Source organism: Chiloscyllium plagiosum, chromosome 16 (assembly GCF_004010195.1).
Source record: "Chiloscyllium plagiosum isolate BGI_BamShark_2017 chromosome 16, ASM401019v2, whole genome shotgun sequence".
NCBI classification, from domain to species: domain Eukaryota; kingdom Metazoa; phylum Chordata; class Chondrichthyes; order Orectolobiformes; family Hemiscylliidae; genus Chiloscyllium; species Chiloscyllium plagiosum.
The window spans coordinates 6,048,038-6,068,329 of NC_057725.1; the positions used below are offsets into that span (position 1 = coordinate 6,048,038).

Sequence of the window (20,292 nt, forward strand, 5' to 3'; positions counted from 1 at the left end):
TTTTTGTAGACCACTATAAGGTCACCTCTTAACCTTCTATACTCCAGTGAAAGAAGTCCCATCCTATCCAGCCTTTCTTTCTAACTCAAAACTTCCATTCTTCACAACACCCTGGCCAATCTCTTCTGAAACTTCTCCATCTTAATAATATCCTTTCTGTAAAATGTGCAATTTTCCAATCCAGAGGGACTACTGCTGTATCTAGGGAACTGTGAAAGTGTTAGTTCAGGTGTCCACAGAGTACTCCCCCTACTCCCATTAACATTGGTGATGGAAACAATTTTTGCCATTTGGGCCTAACTGAAGAAGAAATAATTCTATCATTGAATAGCCTATCCCTGTTTCTTAATTCACAATTCATTTTCCAGTTCTTGTTCTTTGGTCTGGTAGGGTTCAGCCCAAGATTCTTTTAAAATGCAATGAAGGTTTCCTTTATTCTTTCTTGGGAGGGTAGGTGTTGCTGGCTAGGCCAACATTTATTACCCAAAATGCAGTTAGGAGTCAACCACATTTGCTGTGGTTTGGAGTCACATGTTGACCAGACTAGGTAAGGATGACAGATCTCCTTCCCTAAAGGACATTAGTGAACGAGATGGCTCAAATCAAAAGAAATTATCATGGGTGCTGGAAATCTGAAACAAGAACCGAGAATCCCGGAGAAACTCCACAGGTCTGGCAGCCTCTGTGGAAAGAGAGCAGGGTCAACGTTTCAGGTCTGGTGACCATTCATCATAAGAGTGTGTTCTGAAGAACGGTACCTGAACTTGCAACGTTATCTCTGCTTTCCCTCCACAAATGTTGCCAGACCTGCTGAGTTTCTCCAACAATTTCTGTTTATGTTGCAGATTTACAGCGTGTGCAGTTTATTGTTTTCTTTTCCTGATCCTTTCTCACATTGCCACTTGTCGGAGGGTTACATCCACAAACTGACTGTAGTGTTTCCTGCATTGCAAACATGACTACACCATAAAGGCATTTGGGGATATCCAGAAGTTGTGAAAGGTGCTATATAAATGTGTATCTTTTTTAAACCATTCACAAAGGACACTCACCACCACAAATCATTGAATCAAGGGTGGCATGATGGCTCAGTGGTTAACACTGTTGCTTCACAGCACCGGTGACTCAGGTCTGATTCCAGCTTTGGGTGACTATCTGTGTGGAGTTTGCACACTCTCCTTGTGTTTGCGTGGGTTTCTACCAAGTACTCCAGTTTGCTCCCACAGTGCAAAGATGTGAAGGTTATGTGGATTGGCCATTATAAATTGACCATAATGTGTTAACCATGGGGAATGAGGGTTAGGGGTTGGGTCTGGGTGGGATGCTCTTTGGATGATCAGTGTGGACTCGATGGGCCAAATGGCCTGTTTCCATGCTGTAGGGATTCAATGAAATGAGAAATGTTAGCTTTGCCAGCAATATCTAAATTTTGCAAATCAATTAAACGAAATATACTTTTGAAAGCTTTTATCAGAATGATGCAAATTATAATTTTCCTTTTCATTGATTTTAATTCTCTTTTCAAACCTAAAAGTGAAACTTCAAGTCCTGGAAAGCTGCAATGGATTGTCATTTTGAGGTTATTCCAATTGCAAGGTTATTGACCTGAAATTGTACTTTCCTTTATCACAGGGGAGAAAGTGAGGACTGCAGATGCTGGAGATCAGAGCTGAAAATGTGTTGTTGGAAAAGCGCAGCAGGTCAGGCAGCATCCAAGGAGCAGGAGAATCGACGTTTCGGGCATGATTCCTGAAGAAGGGCTCATGCCCGAAACGTCGATTCTCCTGCTCCTTGGATGTTGCCTGACCTGCTGCGCATTTTCAGCTCTTCCCTTTATCTCACCAAAGCTGCTGCCAGACCTGATGAGAATGTTTTTTTTTTATTCATTCATGAGATGTGGGCATTACTGGTTGGGCCAGCATTTATTGTCCATCCCTAATTGTCCTGGATTAGATGATGGTGACCTGCCGCCTTGAGGGTGTCGCGGGGAGAGAGTTCCAGGATTTTGAGTAACACTGTAAAAGCAGTGATATACCTGTATTTCCAAATCAGGATAGTGAATGGCTTGGAGGGGAACTTGCAGGTGATGATGTGAGTTGCTGCAGTGAATCTTATTGGTGACACTGCTGTCACTATGCATCAGTGATGGAGGGAGTGAAAGTTAGAGGTGGTGGATAGAGTGTCAATGAAGCATATCTAGCATTCTTTTGTTCCAATTTCAGATTTCCAGTTTCTGCAGTATATTGGTTTAGTTTAGCTTTTTTGATTTTGGTCCTAGCTCTGCTGTCTCTTAACTGACAGCTGAAGATGAATGAGGACAATATTCTTTTATAAAGAAGGGTTTGACATATTTCAGTTTGGAAAAGGCTTCAGGTTGCTTTCTTCTTTCATATTTTGAAAGAAATGAGATGGCACTTGAAACCTGTGGAAGTGATTTACTCAAAAGTTTTAACCCAATGAAAGTCTCAAAGTTGTGAAAGAATCCTATCATCTACTCACCTACAGGCTGGGTAAAGGATGATAGTTGTGAAAAACGTACAGAGTTTTAAGATGGATTGATTGAAAAGATGACACCTCCATACTGAACACCACAATTGAAATGCTAGAAGAAGCATTTGCCCTGTCATTCACTTGTTCAGGTGGAATATTGATGACTCAATCATGTATTGTTATAAGGTATTTTGTTTGAATCTTTTGCTGACTTTTGAACTGAGCAAAATATATGTCCTCTTTTCCACAGGATTTATGAACGTATCATTGATCCTCCGCAGACCAATCTCAAACCAGGAATCGGTTTATGGCTTGGTCAACGAAGCAGTAGACATGGACTGTTTAAGGTAAGCAATAGGATCCATACTCATTTATTTGAGCCGTACAGCTAACTTATAGTGGGATTCTGCAGTCTATTTACACACTTCAATTACAATACAGAGCAAAGATGTATTAAAATACCAGTATTACCCTGTTGAGTTCTTGATAGCTAGTTGATTAAAGCTATGGTTGTTCCACGTCATAATATTTCATGGCAATTATTACAAATATTCCTGTGACTGTTCTCTCGGTTTAACACTCTGTTTACCATTTGGATAATCAACAGAAATACTATTATCCAAAATAATGTAATTGCAAATTGTGAAATGAGTTCTGGAACAGAAACAATTTATCTGGTGTCATTACATTTTCCTGTGTTTTGCAGCAGCGAGACAGTTGGGAAATTATTTATTTTCAGTATTGTGCAATTGCTTACCCATGTCTCTCATAAACTTGGTGCACTCAAAAATAGAAAATGCTAATGAGTTGGGGGAGGCAGTGTGGGAAGTGTGCACACTCCTGCTAAAGATTACTGTTGGTGAGAAAGCATGTTGGTTTGATCTTGCACCTCAGCGCTGTTTCATCAGCAACTGGGCGTGAGCCGTCTGGATGTGGCACCACTGACTTAACAATAGGAGCATCTTAGAAATGTGCAACAGGACTGCAGGTTCTGTCTGAAAAACCAGTTGCAAGTAAGTGCTTTAGCATAAGTACCACATAGAGATTTTTTTTTAATAATCAAAGAATCCCTATAGTGTGGAAGCATGCCATTCAGCCAATAGAGTCCACACCAATCCTCTGAAGAACATTCCACCCAGACCCCATCCCATCCCTGTAACCCTGCATTTCCCATGGCCAATCCACCTAACCTACATATTCCCTGGACATTATGGGTAATTTAGCATGGCCAATCCACCTAACCCACACATCCCCTGGACATTATGGGTAATTTAGCACAGCCAATCTACCTAACCTACACATCTTTGGCCTGTGGGAGGAAACCGGAGCACCCAGAGGAAACGCATGCAGATATATGAACAATGTGGAAACTCCACACAGACAGTCACCTGAGGATGGAATTGAACCCAGGTGCCTGTATCTGTGAGGCAGCAGTGCTAACCATTGTGCCACCCTAACGAAAGAACCTTTTTCAAAAATACACTCCAGGGATGTGGGCATCCCTGGCTGGACCAGCATTTGTTGCCCATCCCTAATTGCCCTCAAGAAAGTGGTGATGTTGTCTTCAATTGCTGCATTTCATTTTGTGTAGGTAGACCCATAATGCTGTGAAGAGGGTAGCTCTGGTATTTATGGGCGACACGGTGGCACAGTGGTTAGCACTGCTGCCTCACAGCACCAGGGTCCCAGGTTCAGTTCCACCCTTGGGCAACTGTCTGTGTGGAGTATGCACATTCTCCCAGTGTCTGCATGGGTTTCCTTTGGGTGCTCTGGTTTCCTCCCACAATCCAAAGATGTGCAGGTTAGGTGAATTGGCCATGCTAAATTGTCCATAGTGTTAGGTGCATTAGTCAGGGGTAAATATAGGGTAGTGGACTGGGTCTGGGTGGGTTAGTCTTCGGACGGTCAGTGTGGACTGGTTGGGCCGAAGGGCCTGTTTCCGCACTGTAGGGAATCTAACCTAATCTAACCCATACCAAAAACTTTCATGTACTTATCCTTACCAAAAACTTTTATGTACTTACCCCACACTCTGGGTTCCAGCTCTAATCTAATTTTATACCTAGTGACTGTAAAGGAACGGTGATGTATTTCCAAGTCAGGATGGTGAGTAGCTTGGAGGGGAACTTGCAGATGTTGGTGTTCCCATGTATCTGCTGTCCTTGTCCTTCTAGATGGTCATGGGTATGAAAGGTGCTATCCAAACAGCCTTGGAAAATTAGTACATCTTGTAGTTGGTACATACGGCTGCTACTGAACAGGTAGCTTGACTTAGTCTCTGAAACACTATTTATAAAGTTTTTGAATTAATCATATTTCTGCCCTCTTTGCCATTTGGATACTGCTTTTGCTTTTCACTGCTGTGAGGCAGTGTGTCCATGACAACCAGCCTTGCTGAGGAAGATGTGATTCTGTTGCAAATCTTACAAGTTTCTGCTTGCATCATTGAATGACTGCTTAACCTACAAAGTAATTCTGGAGTGGGGTTCATCACATTTTCTCTTATTTTCTTTCATTATTCATGTCGACATGGATGTCGCGAACTATTTATTGCCCATTCCTAATTGCCTTTGATAAGGAGGTTGTTTGCATTCACAGAATCCCTATACTGTGGAAACAGGCCATTCGGCCCAACAAGTCCGCACTTACCTCCAAAGGATAAGAGTAAAAATTCCTGATGAAGAGCTTATGCTTTAAACATCCATTCTCCTGCTCCTTGGATGCTGCCTGACCTGCTGTGCTTTTCCAGCACCACACTCTCAACTCTGATCTCCAATCCACACTTTCCCCTCCAAAGAGTAACCCACGCAGACCCATTCCTCTACCAAATCACTCTACATTTATCCCTGACTAAACCTACACGTCCCTGAACACTATCGGCAATTTAGCATGGCTAATCCACCTAACCTGCACATCTTTGGATTGTGGGAGGAAACTGGAGCACCCGGAGGAAATTCACACAGACACAGGGAGAACGTGCAAACTCCACACACACCCGAGGCTGGATTCGAACCTAGGTCCCTGGCACTATGAGGTAGCAGTGCTAACCACTGAGCCACCGTGCCACCCGAACCGTAATTAGAATAGTCTGAAAGTGATTGATCATTAGGGATTGGTTAATTCTGTGTATTATTTTATTTGAAGCACATTGCAGGTTGTGAAGCACACATCGTACAAAACCAACTACTTTCTGTGTGAGCGGCTTACAGACCCACAGGCAGAGTCACAGCATGGTGTACATATGGCACATATCACCCTTTTAAAGGGTGGGTACACGTACAACAGTCCAATGGTGCAGGTACATCCACAGTGCTATTAGCTTCAGGACCTTTACCTAGCAACTGTGAAGTATCTGTGAAAATAATTCCAAATTGTGAGTTTTGAAGAGGAACTTGTATGTGGCATTCCCACATTTTTTGCTGCCCATGTCCTTTTTAAGTGCAGAAGTCACAAGATACCAGGTTATGGTCCAACTGGTTTACTTTAAATCACAAGCTTTCGGATCACTGCTCCTTCGTCAGGTTCAAATAAACCTGTTGGATTATAACCTGGTGTCCTGTGACTTCTGATTTTGTCCACTCCAGTCCAACACCGGCACCTCCATAGCTTGTCCTTTTTAGACTGAGTCATGGATTTGGAAGGTATTGTTGAAGGGGTCTTGGTGAATTGTTGCTTTGTGTCTTGTAGATGGTACCCAATGCTCTCCATTGATGTGGGAGGGAGTAAATGTTGAAGATTTTCAGTCTGGTTGGCTGCTTTCCCTTGGACAGTATTGTGCTTCTTCACTTTTGTTGAAACACAGAAACAGAGATAGGCTATTCAGCCCCTCGAACATGCTCTATCATTCAAGGTCATAGCTGATTATTTACATCCTATGTAGCCTCACACAATCTTCGTATCTCTGATCTCATCAGCCAATAAAAAATCATTCTCACTTTTTCTCCTTTATGCACTTAGGCATCTTCCCAGTCTTTGATTTTATCATGGGATGTGAGTGGTACTGACAAGGATAACATTTTGTTATCCATCCTTAACAGCCCTTGATGAGGGTGGCAGTTAAGAGGCAGCCACGCCTCTGTGGGTATGGAATCACATGTAGGCCAGCCCAGGTAAAAACAAACAATTTCTTCCTTTTTTCCAAGGGCATTGGTGACCTTGCATTTTTTACAACAATTGATGGTAGTTTCATGATAGTCACTGTCACTAGCTTTCAATTTCAGAATTTTATGAATTGAATTTAAATTTCACCAGTTGCCAGAATGGGATTTGAACCCGTGTTCTCAGAGCATTAGCCTGGGCCATTGGATGATGAGCCCAGAGAAATTAGCATTATGCCACTGACTCTAAATTAATTGCTTGAACTATCCCACGAGATAATGGATTTTTGTGAAACCACTTCAATGTTAGTCCCTACTCTTGACTTGAATCCATTATGATGTGAAATTGTACAACATATATGTATGTTGATAAATTTGAAAAAAAATTGAAAATGTTACCAGGTGCTGCCAACTTTCTTTGCTTCGTTTTTGTTGGTACAGACAACCATGTGTTAGTTTCAAATCCAGTTATCTTCATTGGCACTTAGCCAACTCTGTTCATATTTTGAAGAAACATGGACTGGCTATTGTAAGAGCTGTCTGAAAATGTCAACTATTCAATGAATAGCTGCTTTAAGAAAAGGCTTCAGAGCCCAAATGAAGAATAAGCGACAAAATGTGATAAATTATTTCACTACCAAATGGTGACCCAGTGATGCAGGCTTGACAATTGCTGGTTCTTCAATCAAACAGAAAGTTGTCTTTTGTCATCTTAATGTTGATTGTTCTACAGTATGTTAATTAAAACTTTGACTATGTTATCCATGAAATTTGAACCTCTTGAAGCTCAAGAGGGTTGAGAGAGCACACGAAGAGGCCATTCAGCCTCTCGAACCTGTTCTGCCTTTCAATGAGGTTAAACATGATCTGACTCTTGCATCCATTTACCACAATTTTATTATCTTGTGCTTTTGACTTAAAGTTTCCTGACCTAGAGGCGAAGAGGTAAATGTAGTGGTAATGTTACTGGGCTACTAATCCAGAATGCTAGGCTTAATGTTCTGGGGATGTCGGGCCAATGCCTATGGTAGGTGGTGTAATTGGCATTCAATACAAATGCAATTTAATCATGACCATGCAACTACTGTTAATTGTTGTAAAAACCCATCTGGCTCACAAAGACCCATTAGAGGAGTGAAGTCCTGGCCTGGAAACTCCAGATCTACAGCAACATAGTTGACTCTATACTGCCCTTTGAGCAACCAGCGTTGAACAATAAAAGTTGGCCCAGACAGTGATTTTCACATCCTGTGAACAAATGAAGAAAAGCATAAATACACCCATTCCTCTTTTCTTTCACTCTAGTTTGTGTCTTAGCTTTGTATAGGGGTTCCGATGTTCCCATGAGATTCCCTGCAGTAACTTTAAAATTCATGTCCCCTGTGTTCCACTCTCTCGCCAGAGGAAGTTGTTTCTCTATTCACCTTATGAAATCTTTTCATTCATCCCTCAGTCTTCTGTCCTTAAGAGAATACAAATCTTGTCAATGCAACTGATTCTCAAATCCTGTGGTCCTAGTATTGATCTGGCGATCCTGCACCAGCTCTGTCTCTGTCAGTACCTCCCTCCTGAGGTGCAGTGCTCAGACCTGAATGCAATCACCGAAATCAAATCCGACTGGATCTTTGTCCAAATGCATGAGAGAGGAGTGAAAGAGTTGGGAATCCGGAGGGGAACCAACTGCAAGCTGTTATTGATCATTATGGCAAGACACTTTTTTTTAAATTATGGAAATGTGGTGTACATCAATGAGGTTGAATTTAATGGTGACAAATGGTAGGCTGTACGGGGTAGAGGACAGTTGATCGCCATTCCCAACAGCATGAACATGATTCAGAGGCTATCAGGCAGTAAAATGCTTGTGGAGGGGACTTTCTTCTCTTTAGGGAATTTGTACAGTAACGTTAGCATAGTCCCAGAGTACCAGGGCTACTCTCTCAGAGAGAGACACCTGGTGATGCATTAAACGTAAGGCTCACTACGCCTCAGAAGGCAGGACCTTTATGGTACCTCTGCTGGAATATGCCAAACAGACAAGGCGACAAAACTACACCACGTACATGCACACCAAGAACAAAAAACTGGAGAAGCTTGGCATTCTCACCAATAGTAGCAAAGCCCGCCCTGGAACCACAGTAGACAACATTATCACTGCGGGGAAGTCTATTGGCAACTTATCGGACCACTCCCTTCGACCGGAAGAGATTGAAGTCCTGAGTTGGGGTCTCAAGTTCTGCCCCACCGCCAAAATGGACCCGTTGGTTCTGGCAGCAGACACAGAGGAGTTCATCAGACGAATGAGACTCCGGGAATTCTTTCAAGGTGCCGGCAGTGATCCCACTGATGAACTGGAACAATCATCACAAGGATCTGTAGAGGAGCGACCAAAGAAGGTGTCAACATGGACCCCACCGGACGGCCACTGCCCTGGGCTTGACATGGATGCTGAAACTGTCAGGAAATATATAAATGCCAGATTCATCAGCCGCACCCACAAGGTAAAGCAAAACATCACCCATTCACAACACAATGCCATCCAGGCTCTCAAAACCAATCACAACATTGTCATCAAACCAGCAGATAAAGGAGGAGCCACTGTCATTCAGAATAGAACACATTACTGTAAGGAAGTGTACCGACATCTGAACAACCAGGAACACTACAAGCAGCTACCAGCTGATCCGACTAAAGAACCCACCCGAGAATTAAACACACTGATCAGAACTTTGGATCCAGTCCTTCAGAGTTCCCTACGCACCCTCATCCCACGTACTTCTTGTGTAGGCGGCTTCTACTGCCTTCCAAAGGTACACAAAGCCAACACACCAGGACACCCCATTGTGTCGGGCAATGGGACCCTACATGAGAATCTCTCCTGCTATGTGGAAGGTATCTTGTAACCTATTGTACAGGGGATCTCCAGCTTCTGTCGCGACACTACAGATTTCTTACAGAAGCTCAGCACCCACTGACCAGTCAAACCGGGAACATTCCTCGTCACAATGGACGTTTCCGCACTCTACACCAGCATCCCCCACAATGATAGCATCGCGGCAACAGCCTCAGTACTCAACACCAACAACTGCCAGTCTCCAAACACCATCCTACAACTCATCCGCTTTATCCTCGATCACAACGTCTTCGCCTTTGACAACCAGTTCTTCATCCAGACGCACGGAACAGCCATGGGGACCAAATTTGCACCCCAATATGCCACCATTTTTATGCACAGGTTCGAACAAGATTTCTTCTCTATGCAGGATCTCCAAAGAACATTGTACACCAGGTACATTGATGACATTTTCTTCCTCTGGACCCATGGCGAGGAGTCACTGATAAAACTACACAGTGACATCAAGTTTCATCCCACCATCAAACTCCCCATGGACTACTCTCGACTATCTGTCTCATTCTTGGACACATGCGTCTCCATCAAGGATGGTCATTTCAGCACCAAACTCTACCGCAAACCCACCGACAACCTCACAATGCTACACTTCTCCAGCTTCCACCCAAAACATATTAAAACAGCCATTCCCTATGGACAAGCCCTTACGCATACACAGGATCTGCTCAGATGAGGAGGAACGTGATGGACACCTGGAAGTACTCAAGGATACCCTCACAAGAACGGGGTACGATGCTCAACTCATCGACCACCAGTTCCAACATGCCACAACAAGGAACTGTAATGACCTCAGGAGACAGACACGGGCTGCAACTGACAGGGTACCCTTCGTTGTTCAGTACTTCCTAGGAGCTGAAAAATTACGCCATGTTCTTCGTGACCTGCAACACGTTATCAATGAGGATGAGCACCTCACCAAGACCTTCCCCACACCTCTACTACTTGCCTTTAAACAACCGCCAAACCTCAAACAGTTCTTTGTTCGTAGCAAACTGCCCGGCTCTCAGGACAACTCCATACAACCCTGTCACGGTGGACGCTGTAAGACGTGTCAGAGTGTGGACATAGATACCACTATTGCACGTTGGAACACCTCCCATCTTATACATGGTACTCATGTGACTCAGCCAACATTATCTATCTTATACGTTGCAGGCAAGGATGCCCAGAGGCATGGTACAGTGGGGAAACCGAGCAAAGGCTACAACAACGGATGAATGGGCACCGCACAACAATCAACAGACAGGAGGGTTCCCTCCCAGTTGGGGAACACTTCAGTGGTCCAGGACATTCAGCCTCGGACCTTCAGGTGACCATCCTCCAAGGTGGACCTCAGGACAGGCAGCAGAGAAAAATGGCCGAGCAGAGGCTGATAGCTAAGTTCGGCACCCATAGGGAGGGCCTCAACCGGGACCTTGGGTTCATGTCACATTACAGGTGATCACCATTGCACTATACACACACACAGACATTCCTACACACACACACTCTCACATGCACATGGACACAAGTACACACAGACATGCACACAGACACCCACACACACCCTTATAGACACACACACACTCCCACACTCACACATGCACCCCCTCACAGACTTAAGACACTCTGCACTCACCACACACACACACTTGCTCACACTCACAACCCCCACCCAAGACAGACACACACACACAGACAGACAAAGACCCACATGCACACATATATTTTGTGTGGTGAATTTGTACTTGCAGAGTTACATTGCACTTTGCTCAAAAACTGTAAGCATTCATGTAGAACTCTGAGCTCAAAAACCGCATGAATTTATGTAAAACTTTGTTATCTCACTTTTTAGATTGGAATCAATCTAAACATCAGGTCATAGACAGAGAACATAGGGGGCTAACACCTTCAATATGTTGTCTAGCTATCACCATTGTTAACAGCTAACCCGAGAATGCAACTTTAAAAAAAAGATTTTGTGATTTACACATGAAAGAAGCAAAACTATCACTGTATTCTAACAGATGAAAGGCTTATCAGACAATCAATTTTTCAATGTATAATTTCAGTTACATCACACTGTAAATTTTTGCTATAAATTCTGTGTTACGATCGAGCCCTCCACGATCACCTGATGAAGGAGCGTCGCTCCGAAAGCTAGTGTGCTTCCAATTAAACCTGTTGGACTATAACCTGGTGTTGTGTGATTTTTTAACTCTGCTGGAATAGGAAGTGAACTCTCAATGTTAGCATCACTTTGCATCACAAACCAGCCATCCAGCCAACTGAGCTAACCATCTCCTGAATTGGCTGAAGTTACCATGCAGCCCTATAGTTCTCCGGAACTAGGGGCATTTTCCCTCTTGCTATGGAAGTCTCCTCAAATTGAACTGTTACCTTTTATTTTGTACCTTCCATGAAGCAGGGTAGGGTTGGGTATCTGTACAAACTGTGTGCCCGGATTGAATGAGACTTGTACACTAAGCTCTAAATCCATGCTGTTATGAACATTCCCATGATTAGAGCCAAGCTAAACATGTTGTTCTTAATCATGATTAAATTTGGAGAGTTTTGACTTCATTTAGTCTCATTCTTGCTTGGAGTCAGTAGGTTAATGGTTCTATCCCATTGCACAATCTTTGAGTTTTGATCTAAGTCAATACTTTGCACTGAGGGAAAGCTGAACTGTCAGAAGTGGATTCTTTTGAAACATAGAAGCATGGAAAATAGGAACAGGAGGAGGCCATTCAGCCCTTTAAGCCTGCTTCGCCATGATTGCGACAGACCATTCAACTCAGTGCCCAGTTCCCACTTTCTCTCCATATCCCTTGGTTCCTTTAGCCCTGAGAACTATATTTAACTCTCTCTTGATAATGTTCAATGTTTTGGCTTCTACTGCTTTCTGTGGCAAAGAATTCTACAGTCTGCCCACTCTCTGGGTGAAGACATTTGTCTCATCTCAGTCCTCCAATGACCGACCCTGTATCCTTACGTCATGACCCCGTCATTGAGTACATCCTTCCTGCGTTCACCCTGAGTCTGATACAGAAGCAATGCCCCATTCGCCATCATGTGTGAATGTAAAGATTGTAGCACATTGCTTAAAGAAAAGCTGGGGAGATGTCTTGGTCAACATGTGTCCCTCAGCTCGTAGACCGTCTGCTTGTTGTGTTACCGCTCTCTGCATTTCCCGACACTTTAAAAGTGACTATTAGCCATGAGGTTCTGTCCTCTGTCGGAATAGCCTTTGACATTACTATAAAAACAGTTTGCACTTAAATCTCATGCAGAATGTTTTATAGAGTTCAAAATAGGAGTATAAGGTACTGGAGCAGGGCATGACAATGTGCCTGTTGCACCTTCTCTATCAATCAATAAGATCCTGCCTGATTTTTGACTTCAACTCCACCCTCTCCCTTTGATTCCATCTTCTTTTATTCAAAAAGTCTGTCATTCCCGAATTTGAGGCTGCTCAATGACTGAACGTTCACGGTTCTCTAGAATTGAGAATTCCACAGGTTCATCACCCTACGAGTGAGTGAGGGGATTGCTCCTCATCTCTGTCTGAAATGGTGAAGCCTTTTTTAACCACTCTTCAATCTCAGCATTGGTTATAGAGTCAGAGTCCTACAGCACGGAAACAGACACTATGCTTCAAATTGTCTATGCCCGACCATAATCCCAAAGGAAACTAGTCAAGCACAAAGAGTATATACCTGAAATCTGTTGCTAACGGGCCCTACACTGTCCATGAGAAGGAAAATTGATGATATTATTCCTCACAACAGCTGTTATTTACACTTGGCCTTGCTTTGGAACCCCCACAGACAATAAAAGAATTACAGAAACAATTGCTGCTCTTGTCTCTTGCAGAGGAATCAGAACAGTTCAAATAGGCAATTACAATAATCTACAACTTAAAAACTGTGAGAAAGTGAGGTCTGCAGATGTTGGAGATCAGAGCTTAAAAATGTGTTGCTGGAAAAGCGCAGCAGGTCAGGCAGCATCAAAGGAGCTGGAGAATCGACGTTTCGGGCATAAGCCCTTCTTCATTCCTGACCTGCTGCGCTTTTCCAGCAACACATTTTTAAGAACTTAAAAACTGTGTCAGGACAAAAGATCTCTACCTGGAACCTGTTCTGAATTGTGCCAACTCAGCTGTCAGTTAGAAGGAAAATTGATGATGATATTGTCCTTTCGAAACAGCTGCTACTTTACAGGCAGGCTGCTGCTGGTACTTCCACAGATGGTTACCATATGTTTAAGGTCAGAGATAAAAGACAGTATTAAATATGCAAAACTGTTGTCATTTATGCACTGTATCAAGTTGGAAGGTAAGGTTTGATATTTTGAGAGAAAATATTGGAAAGCATTTTTCTTTGGTGTAAAGAGCACCTGGCTCCTTGTGCAGAACTGATACACTTCTCAAATGTTGGTGTTCGACAAATGTTCGTTTTCATTTCACAAACCTGTTCCTGAACCCATTGCCTGTCAGTCTTGTGCAACGAAAGGAATTAGTTCCTAATTGAATTCTGCATTCTGCATTTACCTGCTGTCTGGCTTGTCCTACCTCTCTGTGCATCTCATCACTGTTTGTGTGTTTGTTTTGAAATATTCAAACAAAAGCTGTTTGTTTTTTCTGACTGTGCTTGCTTGGAGGCTACAACTTTTCGAGCTAAAACAAGGCTCCTCTACTTCCAATTTAAATAAACAAATGCAGATCAGAGGGAATGGGAGATTGAACAAAGGATTTGAATTCTTTCAAAGCCCTGTTGACATTTCTTTTCCCCCCAGCACATCAAGTCTCACTATGCCCTAATACCTGACTTTACAATCATTTCCTTTCGTTAATGTGAGAGAAGAAAGACTTTACTTAAAAAAGAAATTGCCCCTCATTTCTTATGTGGTTTGTACATGAAATGAACTTCCAGAGGGTACAGTTACAATATTTAAAATACATTTTGATAAGTAATGAATAAAAAATGTTTGGAGGGGTATGGACCAAGCCCAGGCAGGTGGGAATAGTTTTGTTTTGGATTATGGTTGGCATATGGACTGATTAGATTAGATTAGATTACTTACAGTGTGGAAACAGGCCCTTCGGCCCAACAAGTCCACACCGACCCGCCGAAGCGCAACCCACCCATACCCCTACATTTACCCCTTTAACCTAACACTACGGGCAATTTAGCATGGCCAATTCACCTGGCCCTGCACATCTTTGTGACTGTGGGAAGAAACCGGAGCACCCCGAGGAAACTCACGCAGACACGGGGAGAATGTGCAAACTCCACACAGTCAGTCGCCTGAGTCGGGAATTGAACCCGGGTCTCTGGCGCTGTGAGGCAACAGTGCTAGCCACCGTGCCACCCACGATGGTTGGACCGAAGGGTCTATTTCTGTGCTGTATGACTCTATGACCATTAAACCTCAATTGTCTGAACTGTAAAGATTATGAGGTAAAAACAATGACTGCCAATGCTGGAAACCAGATTCTGGATTAGTGGTGCTGGAAGAGCACAGCAGTTCAGGCAGAATCCAAGGAGCTTCGAAATCGATGTTTCGGGCAAAAGCCCTTCATCAAGAATAAAGGAGTAAAGGAGAGTTAATTTGACTGTAAAGCATCCTCAAAGACATTAGATATTTGGTCAAAGGTTTCCAATAAAATGTGGAATGAGGGCAAGGGGGAATACACCCAACATACCTTCAGCTACATTTTGTAGTTAACTGTCCTATTAAGGCAAATGCATTTGGTTTATCTTCAAACAAGTTCCTACACATTTTTGTTTGCTTGACAGCTGAGGGCTATTTAGAAACTTTACTCCTCCAAGTTTAGATTTGTCAGCACCAAGGGGTTTGCCACTGGAAAGCCTTTGAGGTGACCTGTTTGGAGGCAAAGGAGGACCCTGGGCAGTGACTGTGTCTGAATTTTGTCTGTGCACTCCTGTTCATGCCCAATGCTCCCACCATCTGTAGAGAGGTAATGGCCTTCACCTTGACTGCAATCATTAGTTTCTCTTCTGACTGTACCAATGGATCCTCAGTGAATGACCATGAGCTGAGTAAGGATATTTCACTGTGTTGCTGCTAACTTCTCAAAATTATGTTGAGAATAGCAGGGCGTGCAGTAACATGTGAAATGTGGAACATGACAAAGGCAAACCAAATTGTGTTTGATGGAACTCCAGTCAATACTGTCAACCTGGCAAGTAGGGAAGTGACAGCCTAATGGTATTGTTCAGGAGGTCTGTGCTCAAATCCTGCCGTGACAGATAGTGGAACTGAATTCAATTTTTAAAAAAAAATTCTGGAATCAAGAGTCTAATTATGGCCATGAATTGATTGTCAGAAAAATACATCTGGTTCATTAATGTCCTTAAGACAGAAAACTGCTGTCATTACTTGGTCTGGCCTACAAGTGACTCGAGACCCACTGTAATGTGGTTGACTCTTAACTGCCCTCTGGGCAATTAGGGATCGTCAATAAATGCTGGCTTAGCCAGTGACATCTACATCGTCATAAATGTCATACAGCATGGAAACAGACTCTTGAGTTCAACTTGTCTGTGCCAATCAGACATCCCAATCTGACCTTGTCCCATTTGACCCATATCCCTTGAAACCCTTCCCATTCATGTACTCATCCAGATGCCTTTTAAATGTAATCGTACCAGCCTCCACTTCCTCTGGCAGCTCGTTCCATACACACACTACTCTCTGAATGAAAAAGTTAGCCCTCGGGTCCTTTTTAAATGTTTGCCCTCTCACCTTAAACCAATGTCCTCTCGCTTTGGCCAGCCTCACTCTAGGAAAAGGACTAAATCATTTCTGCACCCTCCTTGGTTTAACAACAACCTTCCAATAGAAGGGTAACCAGAATTATACTCAATATTCCAAATGTGACCACACAATTTCTGTTCTTTATTCTTTCATGAGTGGTATTTCAATTCAATCAGTGGCTGTGCTGGAATTAAAACCTGTGTCCCCAAAGCATTCGCCTGGACCTCAAGATTCCTAATGCGGTTACATTACCATGAAATAACATACAGCCCCTGAATATTGTCAGTCTTAACTCAGATTTGGAGGTGCTCGTGTTGGACTGTCAAAGATTTAGAAGATTTAGATTTAGAATTTAGATTTAGAACTGGGGTATACAAAGTTACTAATCACACAACACCAGGTTATAGTCCAACAGGTTTATTTGAAAACACTAGCTTTCAAAGCGCTGCTTCTTCCCACAACCACCCGAAAGCTAATGTTTCCAAATAAACCTGTTGGACAATAACCTGGTGTTGTGTGATTTTTAGTTTTAACTCCAGTAGTGTCAGGCAGAATGCCAACATACTTACTTGTGTAAGTATAGCTCCTTGTAATGTGCAAGCTTGTAGATAATACTTTGTTAAGACAAATCAAGGCGGGATTTGGACTGTGAATAGTAGGGCCCTGGGGAGTGTTGTTGAACAGAGACACCTCAGGGTTCAGATGCATAGTTCCTTGAAAGTGGAGTTGCAGGTATATGGGCGTGTAGAAGGCATTTGGCATGCTTGCCTTCATTGGTCAAAGCTCAAGGTTTGTGTAAAGATTTGTAGCTCGGGTGCCGGTTGCCGTAGTTACGGGTATGTTCGCCAAGCTGGGAAGTTGGTTTGTAGACATTTCGTCCCCTGTCTCAGTGACATCCTCAGCACTGTGGAGTCTCCTGTACTGTGTCAGTTGGAATTTATTTGGTTTTGTTCCTCTGCTTCTGGTTTCTGGTTCCAGTTGTTCATCGCCGTGCCAGTATTATGGCTCCAGGTCAAGGTGTTTGTTGATGGAGTCCATGGATGAGTGTCATTCTTCTAGAAATTCTCTGGCTGTCTTGTGTTAGCTTGTCCTATGATCGTTGTGTTGTCCCAGTCAAATTTATGGTCCTTGTCATCTGTGTGTATGGCTACTGGGGACAGCTGGTCATGGCGTTCAGCGGCTGTTTGGTGTTCAAGTGTGGATCACTAGTTGTCTGCCTGTTTGGTCAAAGCATTGAGTAAAGGAGGTGGGACGTCATGTTGTGGCTGTAACAGACATTGGTAAGGCCACATTTGGAGTATTGCATACAATTCTGGTTGCCCTGCTATAGGAAGGATGTTATTAAACTGGAAAGGGTGCAAAACAATTTACAAGGATGTCACCGAGACTGGAGGGTTTAAGTTATAAGGAGTCATTGGATAGGCTGTGACTTATGTCCCTTGAGCATAGGAGGCTGAGGGCTGACCTTATTGAGGTTTATTAAATTGTGAGGGGCTCTGATAGGGTGAATAGGCAAGGTCTTTTCTCTGGGTGGGGGAATTCAAAACTAAAGGACACAGGTTTAAGGTGAGAGGGGAAAGATTTAAAAGGGACCTGAGCTGTGCTTTTTTGCACAGAGGGTGGAGCATGTATAGAACGAGCTGCAGAGGAAGTGGTAGTTGGGAGTACAATTAAAACATTTCAAGTATATTTGGACGGTCACAAGGAAAGGAAAGGTATCGAGGGATGGTTGTAGCAGGGACTCGAGGCATTGGGGGGGGGGGGCAAGGTCCAGGTCTATGGCTGAGCTAGAAGAGGGAGCTGTTCCAAAGAACACTTAACATTATTGAAAGAAGACCATAAGATGAGCTTTACTGTTTTATTTTTGTGGATCTATATTCAGTGTTTTGGTTTGTTTATTTTCTGTGTTTTAAGATGATGCCGGAGAATGGCAACGCTAAGCAACTATTTATTTATAATGAATTCATGAGAGAATAAATAAAACAAAGCAAATCAAACACAGGCAAATGGGACCAGTTCAGTTTAGGAAACCAGATTAGCATAGATGAGTTGGACCAAAGCGTCTGTCATCAGGCTGTATGACTCTGACGACGTAAAGCTGGTGGGAGCAGGGGGAAGAGATCTTACAGTGTGATTTGGACATGTATGGCATGTGATGAATGTGAATCGTTCAACTTTGTTAGCGAAAGCAGGAAGGCACATTATTATTTGGGAGGTGATAAATTGGGGAAGAAGGAGATGCAGTGAGATCTTGGGTGTCCTTGTACCTCGTACATCATTCCCTCCGTGATTCCCTTGTCAGCTCCATGCCCCTCACCAACCTAGCCTCCCCTCCCAGCACCTTCCCCTGCCACTGCAGGAATTGCAAGACTTGCACCCACACCTCCCCCCTCACCTCCGCCCAAGGCCCCAAAGGAGCCTTCCACATCCATCAAAGTTTTACCTGCACTTGCACACCTGTCATTTACTGTATCTGTGGCTCCCAATATGGTCTCCTCTACGTTGCGGAGACAGAATGCCATCTTACAGAGCTCTCCGGGACACCCACACCAACCAACCCCACCGCCCCATGGCTGAACATTTCTATTCCCCCTCCCACTCTGCGGAAGACATGCAGGTCCGGGGCCTCCTCCATTGCTGCTCCCTTAACATCCAACACGTGGTGGAAGAACGCCTCACCTTCTGCCGCGGGACCCTCCAACTCCATGGTAACAATGTGGATTTCACCAGTTTCCTCATTTCCCCTCCCCCCACCTTATCCCAGTTCCAACCCAGCAATACTCTCATGACCTGTGCTACCTGTCCATCTCCCTTCTCACCTATCCGCTCCACCCTCCTCTCTGACCTATCACCATTACCCCCACCTCAATCCACCTACCTGTCCATCTCCCTTCTCACCTATCTGCTCCATCCTACTCTCAGCTACCTTCCCCCGCCGCACCCTCACCCAACTCCACCCCCCCCCTCTCATTTATCTCACCACACCCTCAGCTCATAGCTTCGTTTCTGATAAAGGACTTTTGCCGAAATGTCAAATTTCTTGCTCCGTGGATGCTGCCTGACCTGCTGTGCTTTTCCAGTACCACACTTTCGACTGAAAGTAAGGATGCAGGGGGAGCTGGCAGTGAGGAAGGCAAATGGAATGTTGGCTTCCATAGCAAAAGGATTCAATTACAGGAGCAGGAATGCAAACTGACATTGTATAGGGTCTTGGTGAGACCTTACCTGATGTGTGAAGTTTGGACTCCTTATCTGAGCAAGGACTTCTGACCATGGAGGGAGTGCAGCAAGGGTTTGTCAGACTGATTGATCCTTTTGATGACAGGACTGAATGATGGATGGTGTAGGACTATATTCATTGGAGTGTCGAAGAATGCAAGGGGAGTCCCATAGAAACATAGGAAATTCTAAAAGGACTAGACCAAGCAAACACAGGACTGGGGAGTCCAGAACCAGGGTCACAGTCTGAGGACACAGAAGATCATTTCGGACTGAGATGAGGCAATGTATCTTCACCCAGGGAGTGTTGAGTCTATGGAATTCTCTGCTACACCTTACCTTTACCATTATCCCCCTCCGTCCAAACGCCTTACCTTTATCCCCCTCCGCCCATGCATCAATGAATTTAATAAGCTTCGTGACGTCGAACACTTCTTCCTCTGCCTCCGAGCTTAATTTTACAACCAGGACTCCCGCCCTTCTTCTGAGGACCCCTTCACTCGCCTCCAACACATTCCATTCACCTGGACACCCCGTGCTGGCCTATTACCTGCCCTTGACCTCTTCATTTCCAACTGCCGCCATGACATTAACCACTTCAAACTGTCTACTCCCCTCCCCCACTCCAACCTCTCACCCTCACAACGCGCAGCCCTCCATTCCCTCTGCTCCAACCCCAACCTCGCCATCAAACCAGCGGATAAAGGGGGTGCAGTGGTAGTTTGGCGCACTGATCTCTACACCGCTGAAACCAGACGCCAACTTGAAGACACCTCCTCCTACCGCCCCCTCAACCCTGACCCCCCCCCCCCCCAC

The 20,292-nt window shown here is 44.1% G+C and overlaps 1 protein-coding gene across 5 annotated transcripts in view; it reads left to right on the forward strand.

Moving 5' to 3' along the window:
• LOC122557625 (protein kinase C-binding protein NELL1-like) overlaps positions 1–20,292 on the forward strand; it is a 954,605-nt gene that overhangs the window by 60,924 nt on the left and 873,389 nt on the right. For all 5 annotated transcript variants that reach the window (XM_043705393.1, XM_043705388.1, XM_043705391.1 and 2 more), the window contains one exon: positions 2,741–2,837. In XM_043705393.1, coding sequence (XP_043561328.1) covers positions 2,741–2,837 — 97 coding nt within the window. The remainder of the gene's footprint in view (positions 1–2,740; positions 2,838–20,292) is intronic.